Source organism: Platalea leucorodia (genome assembly GCF_965183815.1).
Source record: "Platalea leucorodia genome assembly, chromosome: 4".
In the NCBI taxonomy this organism is placed as follows: Eukaryota; Metazoa; Chordata; class Aves; order Pelecaniformes; family Threskiornithidae; genus Platalea; species Platalea leucorodia.
In genome coordinates this window covers 120,898,297-120,912,809 of record NC_138826.1, presented here as the reverse complement: position 1 = coordinate 120,912,809, position 14,513 = coordinate 120,898,297, and the positions used below count along the sequence as shown (strand labels likewise).

Here is a 14,513-nt window from a genome sequence, read left to right as displayed (position 1 = left end):
AGGTTTGTGTTTGGTTGCCCCCCCTTCCCCTTCCATGTTCATGCTGTCTTGGAGGACCATGGGGATTAGACAGAACTTCTGTGGTCTCATCTGGAAGCACCCTGCACAGAACTGAATTCAGTTTATTTGAGCTCTGTCTGATCTTCTGTCAAAAAAAAAAAAAACCCAGAAAAACTACTAAGTCAGTCATAGCTTGCCGTGTTTTAAAACTGTGTCTAATGTAAAGGATGTTAGAATATTTTAAGTGCTTAAAACCAGGTGATTTCAATTTTGACATCTTTTTATCTAAAGCCCAAGCATACTACAGTAACATATGTGTATTCTGATTTTTTTTCCTTTTTTTTTTGGTTTTAATTCTGTGGCTTGTTTTAATTCTTCTATTGTTCCATTGCAGGGTAAAATTTGGTTAATAGATTTTAACCCATTTGGTGAAGTAACAGACTCCCTGCTGTTTACATGGGAAGAACTGACCTCTGGGAAGAACTTGAAAGGAGACCAAGGTGAAGGGGAAGCAACGGAACAGGTAAGCCCTGCGGTGAGGGAGGCTGGCTAACAAATCCAGCAGGCCTTATGGCTTTTTTTTTTTCTTTCTTTCTTTGTTATAATCAAATTGTGATGAAAATCCCATTGAAGTAAATGGATGTCCTTAACTCATGAAACATAAACTCTTTGTAAGTAGAATCTGCCTTATTAGACAGTAGTTAACCTCAACAAGTATCACATGCTAGTTTTAGATGCCTGCAAGGGAATTTTTAGTTCAAACAGTAAAAGCCCCTATTGCAGCTTTGACCACATTGTGAAGAAGACGCCCTGAAACTTGCTTTTATGCAGTTTTGATGCGCTCTTTTCAATTTCTCTTAAAATCTGTTACTTTTCTATTTAATCACTTTAAGTTCTGCTTTGTTCCTGATATCTGTCATACAGTTTCCCAGAGCTCCAGATTTATGTTTGGGGGAAGGCAAAAAGAAGCTTAACTTCTGTCTCTTCCTCATATCGAATACCCTCAGGGAAGCCTTGTCCTCTGGTTGAACTCCCTGGACTTGCAGAGCAGGGCTTTTCTATCCCTCTTCCAAGCTGCATTGCCTCCATAAAAACAAATAACTTCCCGTTATTACAGAGAGGGAGAAATAGTCTTCATTTATTTGTACTCCAGCTTTTTTCTCACTGCATGCTTGAGACCAAGTCCTCACATCTCAACGAGTCCTTGGACAGCTGGATAGAAGATGTAAAGTAGCACGTTACTTGATCTCGGGAAACACTTGGTAGTTGTCTGAGGAGAGATGGCTAGTCAGATAGTGTGGGCTTTTCTTTATTTTCTAGCTGTTAAACTGCATTAGAGGTGACTGAAATGACATACGTTATTGAGCTGATTTACATTTGAGCTTTGCTTTAGTTCTGTCATCGTTTTCATAACACATTGAAAGGGAAATACGGCACTCTGCAGGCTATCATTCATGCCATTTTCTCTTAGTCTCGCCATGTGGCTATTGCTTATGAAAACCCATTCAATGAACCTTCCTGCTAAAAGCTGTGTCTCCTTTGTTAAAACACGCTCCCAATTCTTGAGCTGTCCATGGGACACGTGAATTTTGTTTTGAGGATTTCTTTTTGTCAGTGCCAGACGCTTTACACCGTTTTCTGTGGTGTAAGCCTGGATGAAAAGTAGAATGGCTTGTCTTCATGCTTCGGCTTACATCCGATCACAGGCTCTGATGTGAAGCTACTGAACTTCTGTCTTTAAAATGAAGCTGTTTGTTGCCATACAGTGGGCAATTATGTTGCATGTCAGTGTGTTGAACTGAAAATTATATCAAGTTACCCAAAACCTATTGCTACAGTTGAGCATTTAGAGGATGTTTTATAGAGATATTTTTTCTTTCAGTAAGTAAATTGGTTGGAAAGCTTATCATAATTTTAGTAAGGTTATATTTGCAAACATGAATTTAAACAGGGAACCTGTGAAGTCAAGTTCAGGGATTCTATCGTAAAGATTTTCTTTATCCACTTATTTATGTAGATACTATTGCCCAAAGTTCCTTATAGCTCCATTATTACAGCACTGTTATAAGCATATGTATATTAAATGCGTTAATAATTGATACATTGTAGAAACTTTAAAGTGAGGGAATGAATGCCTTTGTTTGACTGTTACGAATATTTTAACTTTTGCTTTTAAGTGGGCAAAGTTTTTAATAAAAAAACCACAATTTTTAGAAAGTGCGGGTTTGATTGAATGAATTCTAAATAAACTCATTGGCAAGGTGACTCGGACAATCTCACAGAGGAGTTCAAGAAACATTGCTAGCTTTATTCACATGCACTGTTCTTGTCTTATCCAATATCTTTTCCAAAGGACTATCCAGTTTTCCGTTGTACGAACAGTAAAGTTACTGTCCAGCCTAGTCCATACCTGAGTTACCGACTGCCGAAAGATTTTGTGGACCTGTCTACAGGAGAGGATGTTCACAAATTAATTGACTTTCTTAAACTGGTAAGAAGTAGCGAAAAAAATTTCTGACCTTCCATCTTTGTGAAATGGCAACATCAAAGTGCCTGGAATTGTGCTTTTGTAATTAACACAGGCTACATAATTACAGGAAAAGTAATGTATGAAGCCATCATACAATGTATTGTTGGGTTGATTTTTTTTTTTTTTTTTTTTTTAAGTGATTAAGAGCAAGCTTTCACACTGATCTCACTTCAGTTAATTAATTTTGTCTTTACGGGATGCAGTGAATGTAGTTTGAGAAATCTTACTGAAGGACCTAGCTGTTTTCTTTCTTATTTAAATGTAAATACATATGTAGTATAAATGGAAATGTATTTTTCGAATGGCTGAAGCTAATGCTTTTAAGAACTTCTTTAAAAGTTAAAAGATAAGTATATTAGGAAACAACCTTGTTCCTTTTTCATTACAATTTGTTTGTTCCTTTGATGAAAAGTGACATGAAAACCTGGTATCTTTGTAAGCTAGGGAAGAGACGGCAGGTTGCCTTCATCTTGAGCACTGACTTCTGCCACCACCACCATGTTTTCTGCTTCTTGTAGATTCTGTTGGTTAACATACAAGGCAAATCTTGTTCTTTACTGGAAATAAAATCCTATAATTTGGGATGGAGGAGAGAGAGGGTTGATATTGCTCTGTTCCATTTGCTGGAAACATTATCTCTTACCATGCAAAAAATGGCTTAGAAATGCAGTCATTGTCTAATATCCATTGTATCCGGAAACACTTGTCATGATTTATTAGTGCTCTTACTTCAGATAACTGTGTCCTAACGTTATGAACTCTCCTGTTCTGTTGACAGAAAAGAAATCAGCAAGATGATGACTGAGGTATCAAGAAGCATTACATTGAATTACAAGCAAGAAATGTGGCAAAAGCTATATTTAGCATAACTATTAAGCTATCGATTTAAAGAAAACCTGCTTTTTATAGTCAATGAAAGAACTGAAGAGCTGTTTGCCCTGTGTGTCTGTTGGTTTATATGAAAGTATAGAAAAGCTTTTTCAGGGAAACATGAAAGGTCAGGGTGAGTTCTCACTGGACTCTGGGTTAAATGCAATTATACCATGGTGCAAGCAAGCAACAATCCGAGTGCAACTGAACGACTGCTTTCCCATCTCTTAATGTGAAGATTGATGCCATTGAAGTATGCCATCGGACTCTTCGGTGATAAATATGACAACATTTAATGCTTGTGCAGTTAAACCGTCAAGCATTCTCTGAATTTAGTCCCAGTCTTGCATAAAATACAGTATAGTCACAAGGAAAGAAAGGAATGTACATTTTTTTTCTGTAGTAACCTTTTAAAACTGTAAATTGACTTTGTTTTGGGAGCACTTCTCATCCTTCCTTTATGTAAGAAAAGAAAAGAATAAAAAGTGGAGGAGGGATTTTTGTTTCTTTGTTGTGAGGGCTAATACTTCATTTCAGAGAACAGCTATAGCTACAGTAGACTACTTAAGGTTTGAAAATTTTGCATTTCAGGAATTTGAAATTCTGAATGCATTTCAAGCAAAGTAATATTTTCACAGCAGCTAAAGCTATGAAATTTGTTAAACTTGACCAAATTTAATTTCATTTTCATAGTAAAGCTTTCTTGAAACTTATTTTTTAACGTCGTGACATAATCAGACGTCAGCTGTGGCTTTAACATAAATAGTTAAACATAACATCAACCTGTAATTTAATGTGTGGACTCAGTCTTGTTTCTTGTATCACGTCTCTTGAGTTTCTTAAGAAAATGATTACTCTTTCAGCTCTTAAAATTCTATATTCATTTGGTACTTCATGTTCTTTCTATAAAAGCAAGCTTGACTTAAGTTTAGGGGAGCAGAAGTTCTTGTTACTGATTGCTGTTATGGGGGATGGGTGGGGGGGGACACAATTTCAGATGAAGAACCAACTAACTTGGATATAGGTGTTTGCATGGCATCAGTAATTTGTTTCAACAATTCCTGTTGAAACAAAAGGACGTTTGGAGGTGTTTATTGCCCCTGGAAATTGGTTTCTATTTCAAACCAGCTATGTGATACTTTGTGTGTGCATATAAAGATGTTCATGTTTCTTTGTCTTGCTTTTGCTGTCAAATTGATATGGTGCTCGGTTACAATCTGTTCTTAGATGTTAAATCTGAGCTTAGGTGTTAAATTATTACTTACTGTCTTTATTTGGCTTCAGTTTTCAATGAATACTTACTCTCGTTAAAGATTATGCAGATTAAGAATCCAGTTCTACCAAATACATTGATGAAACATCACAGATTAAAGCTCCTGGAGTCTGAGAGTACAGGATCTGCCGTACCCTTGAAGCGATGGAATCTCCTTCTCGATAGCTTTTTGTACACAAATTAGATGATCATTAACTCAGGGCTGGGCTATAGCTAATCCTGCCATACTGCAGGACTTTGAATGAGTTTTTCTTACCCTTATCAGAGGGATTATTTGAGTATAAATGTCTCTGAATCAGGTAGGAACTTCAAAGCATAAAAAATCAACAAAGCTTTCCTTTTTCTTTTAAAGTTTCTCTCCGTAACTTAACTATTGTGATGATCTAACCACGCTTCCTGTACACAGATAACGCCCTGGAATTTCCAGCAGATTCATAAATGCTTCTGAACTAGAGAGTATTGTCTTTAAAAAATACTGGTTCTTGGTTTAAATCTGTAAGATAGTTTCCTGCATCTTTTCTGTGGGCTCCAGTAATTAATTTACCATTACCACAGCTTTCTCTGCTGGATATTCACCGGAACATATACGGTGTCGGGAGCAGTTTGATGGGACTCTGTGCACTCTGGAGTGTCCCTTTAAGTGAGTAGGCTGGAACAGTAACCTTTTAACAGTCCTTTGTTTCTTGACTTCGTTATTTATCCTGAAAATGGCATCGCCAAGTGACCACGTGAACTGACCATAATCAGTGCAGAGCTCTTAGACTCCGTGGCAGCTTTCATATGTTTACAAGAACAGCATGCGGTCTTCTGTGGGTGCTCTGCATTTATAGTTGAGCTCTTCTAGGACAAATCGCAGTGGAATCAGAAGCTGGCCCAGCACCTGGCTCCTTAAATGGCTTTGCTTGTTGCCAGCCTGTGCTGGTCCTCTAACTAGAGGACCACCATAATAACATGCTGTGGTGCTCCTGTCTCCTACCCGTGGCCCCTGGCACAGCTTACCTCTCCGTCCCTCTTCAGTTTCAACAGTTTTAACATAGTCAAAGGCTTCTCTTTGTGGTTGTATGCTAGTGATAAGTGAATTCAAAGTTTGCTTTTATCCCCTATGATGTGCTAACAGATGACCAGTCTGAATTAATGGACGGCTCAGCCAAGCTATCAAACACTGACACCTAACTGTATTTCAGAGTTGCAGGAACTTACACCACTTCCTCTGGGCTCGGTCTTGATGAACAACCGTAAAAGGTCGCAGAGCAAAACTCCTAGTCCCATCTTCAGGTCCTGATACAGAAAGAGTCCCCACTATAAAAATCTGTTCTACATAATCGGATTCCCCAAAATATCATATCCTTACAATTTAAATACATACTTTTTATTTACTTTGCTTCTTTCTCCAACTTCAGGTAACTAGATGGTGATTTTTTTTTTTTTTTTTGTCTGCCAGATTAAAGATTCCTCTTCTAAAAGAATTTTTATCCCATATGACCTTTTGGTAATTAACAAATATATTCCTCTTGGGGAGGTGAGGAAGCTGATGTTGATTGATACACTAAAAATGCTTCAGTTTTAAACTGAATAGTATATGACACTCCTTTAATTCTATTTCAGGTCATCATAAAATCAGTTTCTGCCTCTAGCCATCATAGAGAAATTTGAAAATAGAAAAATCCAATTGTTGAGGTCCTTGTTGATGTGATTCAATGATGCAATCACCATTTGTTGGGTAAGGGCTAGCTGTATACTATATATTCTTCGTTATATGCTTAAAACATTATTTAAAGATAGTTGTAATGTCACCTAGATGACAAACATGAGAAGTTTTAAGAGGGAGGTAGTATGCGGTCGTTTTATACAGATCATATGCTTGCCAGGCTCTTGGGAAGTCTGGCTGTGTCTAATGGCTCAAGCGTAGTGAGGCTCAGTTCTTGGACTGCAGCTCCGCCAGGAGCACCAAAGGAAAGTACTCGTTATTTCCCAGCCAATGCTCGCGATATTTAACCTCCCGGGTGGATAGTGGGGACCAGGATTCCAGTAACCCCGTAAGTGGCAGTTATTGACAGGTACCGGCTTAGTTCAGGGTTTGGAATAGGGCTGCTGTGCTTCTGGGCTGCAGACTGTCCGTTCTGTTTGACTCTTCTTTTTGCAGTGTTGTCCACATCTTTCTTAACCCTCCAATCTAATATTTTAGTGAATGTTAAGATTAGAATAAGCAGCAGAATGGATAATACTCATCTGAATTTTAAAACCTCTCTCTGTCCACTTTTCTCTCCCTCTTAGAGATGTTTTTGAGCGGTGCTCTAGAATATCTGAAAAAACCCCCCTAAAAGTAGGGGAATAATAGCCACCTCTGAGTCTCAGTAAAACAAATACCACTTGTTGGATTCTAGTCTCAGTGTATGGCTTGCAAAAATCCCAACTGAATAGAAATTTCATATATCTTATTCTTCTGCACTCTCCTGTTGCTGATGTCCAGGACGCAGTGCTGGCCGGAAAAAAGGTACTCGGGGAGATGCAGTTCGGATGCCCATTTAAGCAACAGAGACCGGTACACTGAGCTGTCATGGTTTCAGGCTTCCGAGAGAGCGTTGCCAGATGAAAGGATTCCAAAATAGATCAGTGGTAGCGTGGAGATGGGTAATAGCGTGGCACAAACCTGTGTAAAAATACTTCTGGTACCTTTGTGCACGACTGAGTTAGTTCGTTAACCAAAACCTGATCAATGGGAATGTCAAAAAAAAAAAAAAAAAAGGCACTATAGAAACAATTAACAAACAGTGCTCTGTTATCTGAGATATACAAGTAGAAAATTATAATAGACTTTTATAACACATTAACACACTTAATCATTTTATGACTACCATCCTGATAAGTGCATCTGCACAGCAGACTGTTGGTTTACTGTATACTATCGATGGATAAACATTTGTCTTGTTTTTAAAGTGTTATCTTACTGTTTTGTTTACATCATAGTCTATTGATTTGTTTTAAAGTGTACATCATTGTCAAGTATACTCAATACCATTTTTTCATTATTGTTATGTCTTAAGTTTTCATATACTGTAGGTTTTATGGGTTTTTGTTTGTTTTTTACTAAAAAAACATGTTAGGTTTCACATACTGTCCCAAATCTGCAGTGTCGAAGGGCTGGAGAAGCCCACGGGGTATCTGTCAGCGAGTATAAATAGGCAAATCAGCTTGGGAGCTGGTAAATCATTCCAACCTTAGAGGCCAAGAATATACAATTCAGGGTGTGTTTGGATAGCACATCTATCACTTCAAGAACTAATATTGACCTGAAATACAGATCTTTGGCTAAGAGAAGATGGGCCTTAAAGTGTAATACAGAAACAGACCATCGTGCTTTTGATTCATGATGGACACTTGGTAATGCTGATATTTAGAGGCTTAATAGATCTGTCTGAAAAGTTTGCCTGGATGTTGAATTAACAGTGTCTTTATTTCTGTTTGAATTTGATGACCTCTGCAAGGAGAAAGTCTCCAACCTGTGGTCGTTCTGAAATTATATAGAATTAAAACAAGACTTGTTGCCATAACTGGGGTATTTTATGCAGACCTGAAGCTTTCTGAAAAGTACGGAGTCCTTAAGCAGTAATGTGCGATTATAGATTTTTCTAGTAATAAAGACATCGGCACTGCAGTAAGAGTGGGGTTTTTTGGGGGGCTGTGGGGGACCTGCTATAATTCTGTGTGCGAACTATTACAGCAACGTGCTCCCTGGGTACCAAGAGTGTTTGAACTGCTCTAAGGTCCTCTTAATAGCTGACCAGGCTTCTTCTGATGATGTCTTTTGGCAGGCTGTAGGGAAAGGTTGGTTGGCTGGGGGGTCAAAAATGCCGACTTCTCAGAACCTGTCTTCATGGAAGCATGCTAGTTACAAATAAACTTTCAGGAGAGAATTGTGACTCCTAAATAGCATTTCTAGCTAAGAGAAAGAAAACAATCAATACTTGTTATTTCTAGTCTTTAGGGCTCAAATCCAGATGGTGGAGGGGCTTGAAATTTTGGTTTCTGTCTTAGCTTCTGCTATGAAACTCTCTGTCCTGACAGATTGTTGCACTGCATGGATGTAAATGCATTATTCATTGGAGCTGGGACTGTAAGATACAGGAAAGAGAATGAAGCAATGTGTTAAGTGAAAACAACTGTACACCAGTTTGAGGAATACCCAGGAGGAACTCAATGCCAGTCTCTGTAAAAAATGGTTGATGGGCATTGCAGAGACTGTGGGAGATATAAACTGCAGCACTGGAACAGAGAGACCTGTGGTTCAGGAGGGTCTGGAGGCACAATGCTGAGCATCAACAGTGTCTGTATTTCCAAAGCTTGGGAATCATAGAATCACAGAATGGTTTGGTTTGGAGGGGACCTTTAAAGACTGGCTAGTCCAATCCCCCTGCCATGGGCAGGGACATCTGGCACTAGATCAGGTTGCTCAAAGCCCCATCCAACCTGACCCTGAACACTTCCAGCGATGGGGCAGCCACAGCTTCCCTGGGCAACCTGTGCCTGTGTCTCACCAACTTCATCATGAAAAATTTCTTCCTTCATGTCAATCTAAACTGACCCTCTTTCAGTTTAAAACGGCTGCCCCTTGTCCTGTCGCTACAGGCCTTGGTGAAACATCTCTCTCCATCTTTCCTATAAGCCCCCTTTAAGTACTGAAAGGCCGCAATGAGGTCTCCCCGCAGCCTTCCCTTCCCCAGGCTGAACAACCCCCGCTCTCTCAGCCTTTCCTCATAGCAGAGGTGCTCCATCCCTCCGATCATTTCTGTGGCCTCCTCTGGCCCCGCTCCAACAGCTCCCTGTCCTTCCCGTGCTGAGGACCCCCGAGCTGGACGCAGGGCTCCAGGTGGGGTCTCCCCAGAGCAGAGCAGAGGGGCAGAATCCCCTCCCTCGCCCTGCTGGCCCCGCTGCGGGGGATGCAGCCCGGGGTACGGTTGGCTTTCTGGGCTGCGAGAGCACATTGCCGGCTCATGTCCAGCTTTTCATCCACCAGTATCCCCGAACAATGAAGTCTGGTGGAAACAGGAGGTATTCACTAATTGGGTATCTGTCTGTTGGGAAAGTACCCAACATGGGAAGACTTGAAAAGACAAAGAGTTAATGGATGTTTTTTCCAGAGGACAGAGTTTGTATTTCAGAAGGTACAGGGTGTTATTCTAGAGTTGGCTGTTCTGGATCACAGCCAGGCTTACTAGAAATGGTTAAAAATCTTAAAGTCAGAGGCAATTCAGGTGAAAGTGGCTGTGGAGTTGGCATTTGGTGCTCTTGAGAAAGCAGGGAGATGAGAGAAGCAGAATAAGGACCTCAAAAGGCAGTTTTAGTAAGTGTGGGTGTTGGTTCCTGGGTCTGTTTGGGAGATGATGGGTGGGATAAGTGGAGAGAGGTGCTTTTTTTAATGGCCCAGCAGCAATCTCCTAATGTGAAGGAAAAATGGCATAGCGAGGACTTGTAAGGATCAGTCAAAATGCAACTGCAGAAATTGGAAGGAAAGGCACATGATTAAGTGGGAAAGATGAGGGGATGGAGAAAAAACGATGGGTGATTCAGAGAAAACTGATGCATTTAATGTTTTCTTTGCCTCACGATATCCTTTTTACAAGCAAAAGAACAAAACGAACTACATTATCACAACGTAGCAGAAAAATTGCACTTGGAATAGTTATTGGTATGTAGCCAGAGAGGGTATTTTGAGTGAGACCACTATACATCTTATTGTAGGGCCTGTATTTTTCCATAACTTCATTAATGACTGGAGCGGTGAAATAAATAGCCCATATAAAAATCTGCGGTTGTCACCGACTTGAGAATACATGCAGGCACTTTCCAGGTCTGTATCAGAATTTGAAATGGCCGTAATACACAGGAAAAATGGCCTGAAATAACAAGAAGAAATTTGATAAAGGTGAGTGCAAAGTGCTGCAGTTAGAAGGAGAAATCGGACATTCAAGTACAAAATGGGGAAAGAGCTGGCAGAGCAGCAGTACAGTGGGAGTGGATAAGTTACAGTAGAGACCATTAAATGCAAGGCGATAATAAGCTGTTGGGGGAGGAAAAAGGCAGGTGTCATTCTGGGCTAGCAGGAGAGAGGGATGGAAGAAATGAGAGAGATTATTTTGTTTGATGAGGGGATGGTGTATGCGATGTGTCATTTTAGGCACAATATTGCAAGAACTATGTCGGTCATCGCAGAGCAGCCAAAGATTGAATCATAGAATCGTAGAATGTGATTGAGGGCAGGAAGGCCCTACAGAGGGACCTGGCCAGGCTGGATCGTTGGGCTGGGGCCAACTGTATGAGGTTCAACAAGGCTCAGTGCCGGGTCCTGCACTTGGGTCACAACGAAACCATGCAACGCTGCAGGCTGGGGGAGGAGTGGCTGGAGAGCTGTCTGGTGGGAAAGGACCTAGGGGTGTTGGTCAACAGCCGCCTGAACATGAGCCAGCAGTGTGCTCAGGTGGCCAAGAGGGCCAATGGCATCCTGGCTTGTATCAGGAATAGTGTGGCCAGCAGGACCAGGGAGGTGACAGTGCCCCTGTACTGGGCACTGGTGAGGCCGCACCTCGAGTGCTGTGTTCAGTGTTGGGCCCCTCACTGCAAGAAGGACATCGAGGTGCTGGAGCGTGGCCAGAGGAGGGCAACGAAGCTGGTGAAGGGTCTGGAGCACAAGGCTGGTGAGGAGCGGCTGAGGGAGCTGGGGTTGTTTAGTCTGGAGAAGAGGAGGCTGAGGGGAGACCTTATTGCTCTCTACAACTCCCTGAAAGGAGGCTGTAGCCAGGTGGGGGTCGGTCTCTTCTCCCAAGTAACAAGGGATGGGACGAGAGGAAACGGCCTCAAGCTGCACCAGGGGAGGTTTAGATTGGATATTAGGAAAAATTCCTTCACCAAAAGGGCAGTCAGGCACTGGCACAGGCTGCCCAGGGAAGTGGTTGAGTCCCCATCCCTGGAGGTATTTAAAAGACGGGTAGATGTGGTGCTCGAGGACATGGTTTAGTGGTGGACTTGGCAGTGTTAGGTTAACGGTTGGACTTGATGATCTTAAGGGTCTTTTCCAACCTTAACGATTCTATGATTCTGTGAATCTCTCAAGTTGTAAGGGACCCATAAGGATCATCAAGTCCAACTCCCTGCTCCTCACAGGACTACCTAAAAGTAAACAATATGACTACGAGCATCGTCCAGTTGCTCCTTGAACTCTGACAGGCTTGGTGCTGTGACCACTTCCCTGGGCAGCCTGTTCCAGTGACCAGCCACCCTCTCAGTGAAAAACCTTTTCCTAATGTCCAACCTGAGCTTCCCCTGATGCAGCTTCATTCCATTTCCTTATGTCCTGTTACTGGTCACCAGAAAGAGGAGATCAGCACCTTCTCCTCCCCTGCCCACCCTGAGGAAGCTGTAGACTGCCATGAGGTCCCCCTCAGCCTTCAGCAAAGCAAAATAAGGAATCCGTTCACTGCTTCCCATCGGCAGGCAGGTGTTCAGCCGTCTGCAGGAAAGCAGGACTCCGTCACGCATAACGGCTACTTGGGAAGACAAACACCATAACTCTGAAAGGGTTTGTAAGGGGTATCAGTGCCAGCGCCTTCCCCCAGTGCTCTGAAGCACCCACTGGTGCCCTGCTGGGCACAGGAAGGATTCTTGCCCCTGAGGTCGATCCGGCCCAGGGCTTTTTGCCGCTCTCAGGAGCCCCTGAAATGGCTCTGGGTTGCAGGAGGGAAGGGGTCGGGCAGTGGTGGCATCCCTGGTAGGTCTGACCAGCCGGTGGGACCAGGAGGCAGGTCTTGCTCACACACTCAGGGAACAGCCGATCGCCAGTTCTGGGGTCAGGAAGGAATATTTTGCCCCCGGGGCAGATTGGCACTGATCCTGGGGGGTTTTTTGCCTTCCTCTGCAGCGTCGAGCACAGCCCCTTGCCAGGGCTCCTCTGGGCCATCTTGGGTAAGCGACCGCCTGCTGCTCTTGCAGCACCAAGACACCACTGGCGCCTGGGGGTGCAGTCAGGAAGGGTTTTTTTCCCCCACGGAGATTGGCACTGGTCCCCAGGGGTTTTTTTCTTCCTCTGCAGCACTGAGCAGAGCCCCTTGCTAGGGCTCCTCTGGGCCATTTTGGATAAGTTCCTGGTGCTGCTCTTGCACCAATTAGATGCTTCTTTTTCAGCACGAAGATGCCACTGATGCCGTGGTCTGGGGTCAGGAAGGAATTTTTTCCCCTGGGGCAGATTGGCATTGGTCCGCAGGGGGGAGTTTGCCTTACTTGGCCACACTGGGCACAGCCCCTTGCTAGGCCATTTTGGCTAATTAACTGCCTGCTGCTCTTGCAGCACAAAGATGCAACTTGTGCCCTGGGTCTAGGGTCAGGAAGGACTTTTTTTTTCCCTGGGGGGTTTTCACGTTCCTTGGCCACATTGAGCGCAGCTCCTTGCCAGGGCTTCTCTGGGGTATTTTGGCTAAGTGCCTGCCCGCTGTTCTTGCAGCACAAAGACACCATGGGTGCCCTGGATCCCCTGGAGTGGCCACATTTCAGCTGTCCCTGCGTCCGATAAAAGTGGAGTTTTCTCCTTGATCTGCATTCGCGTTGCGTGTGCTGATCTTGGCCTGGGAGCCTTGTCCTGCAGCTATGCTGTCAGCAATGGCACCTATGCTCACGCCACGGGCCCGGCAGTGCCCTGGCAGAGCCAGGACGGTTGGCTGGTTGCCCAAGCCTAGCCTGGGCCAAAGTGTTTCAGCAGGCAGAGTGCAAGGCATGTTCAGCCGCTGCCTCCTGGCCACTCAAGGTCAGCCTCAGGGATGCCCTAAGAGCTGCCTTTAAATGAATAGTTCATGGGACAGTTGATTGTTATCACAAGAAAATGTGATTTATTCAAAAAGGCAAAAGCTGAATCCTTCAGTGTAGGAATAGGTGCTGAGCTCTGTGTTGTTTCTAAAAGATATCAGCTAATACGTAACAAAGATGAGCAGGGAGAGACCTCAGAGGAAAAAATATTCTAATCTCAGCCCTAAGGCAAGCTACACGGGATGTCTGGGGAACCTACAGGAATAATATTGCTTATGCTTAGTCTTGAAACCCTTCCTCACCCTACTTCTTCAAGATGTGGTGAAAATTTCTGCCTTATCCAGGGAGACAACCCCCCTTCAAACTTCAAATCTCGCCCACGTACCACGTACCTGTGCCACGTACCCTTTTGAAGTTGTATCCGTGCTTGATTTCACTGATTTCAGATGGAAGCCCTCAGTGTTTTCCTTTGTGCACAAGGCTGCCACCATCTCTTTTGGGGACGTGGTAGTTCAGCCCTTCTCAGTGCACGGGGATGAAGAGGAGGGGGAATTCAGCTCCAGCATTGGGTTTGGATTTGGGTTTTCTCCCTTTTCCAGGAGGTGATGATCCACATCGAGTAGTAAAGTCAGCCAGAATCCGGGAATAGCAGTTAGTCTCTCATAGAAACCATTTCATTGGCATCAACGAGCTGCAAAAAGACCTGGTGGGCTTGATGATAGATTTTGATTGCCTGGAGATAGATAGATTTTTCTCTCTAATCTCACATCAAGGGGAAGAAAACTCATCTTTTGTACTCACATACATCTGGGAAAGGGATAGCAGATCTTTTGAAGAGGAGATGCCGAATGGGATCAAGCATGTAAAAAGGAAGAAAGCGTTGTGTTGGAAGTCCTCTGTCTCAAATGGTTTACCTTGCAGCATTTTGTGTTCTTCGGGGTGTGAATACCCTTAGTAAGGAACAAAAAAAAGGCATTAATATTATTTGCTGGTAATTTTTAATTCTAGAAAATCATGTGTGATGATGCTCTGTGTGGGTGTGTTTATTGC

The 14,513-nt window shown here is 43.0% G+C and overlaps 1 protein-coding gene across 1 annotated transcript in view; it reads left to right on the top strand.

Moving 5' to 3' along the window:
• CDC123 (cell division cycle 123) overlaps positions 1-4,349 on the top strand; it is a gene marked incomplete at its 5' end in the record, with an annotated part of 28,615 nt that extends 24,266 nt beyond the window's left edge. Inside the window, 3 exons of the mRNA XM_082310227.1 lie at positions 395-523; positions 2,354-2,491; positions 3,309-4,349. Of these exons, the coding sequence (XP_082166353.1) occupies positions 395-523; positions 2,354-2,491; positions 3,309-3,335 (294 nt within the window). The 3' untranslated portion in view covers positions 3,336-4,349. The remainder of the gene's footprint in view (positions 1-394; positions 524-2,353; positions 2,492-3,308) is intronic.
• Positions 4,350-14,513: the final 10,164 nt, after the last annotated feature.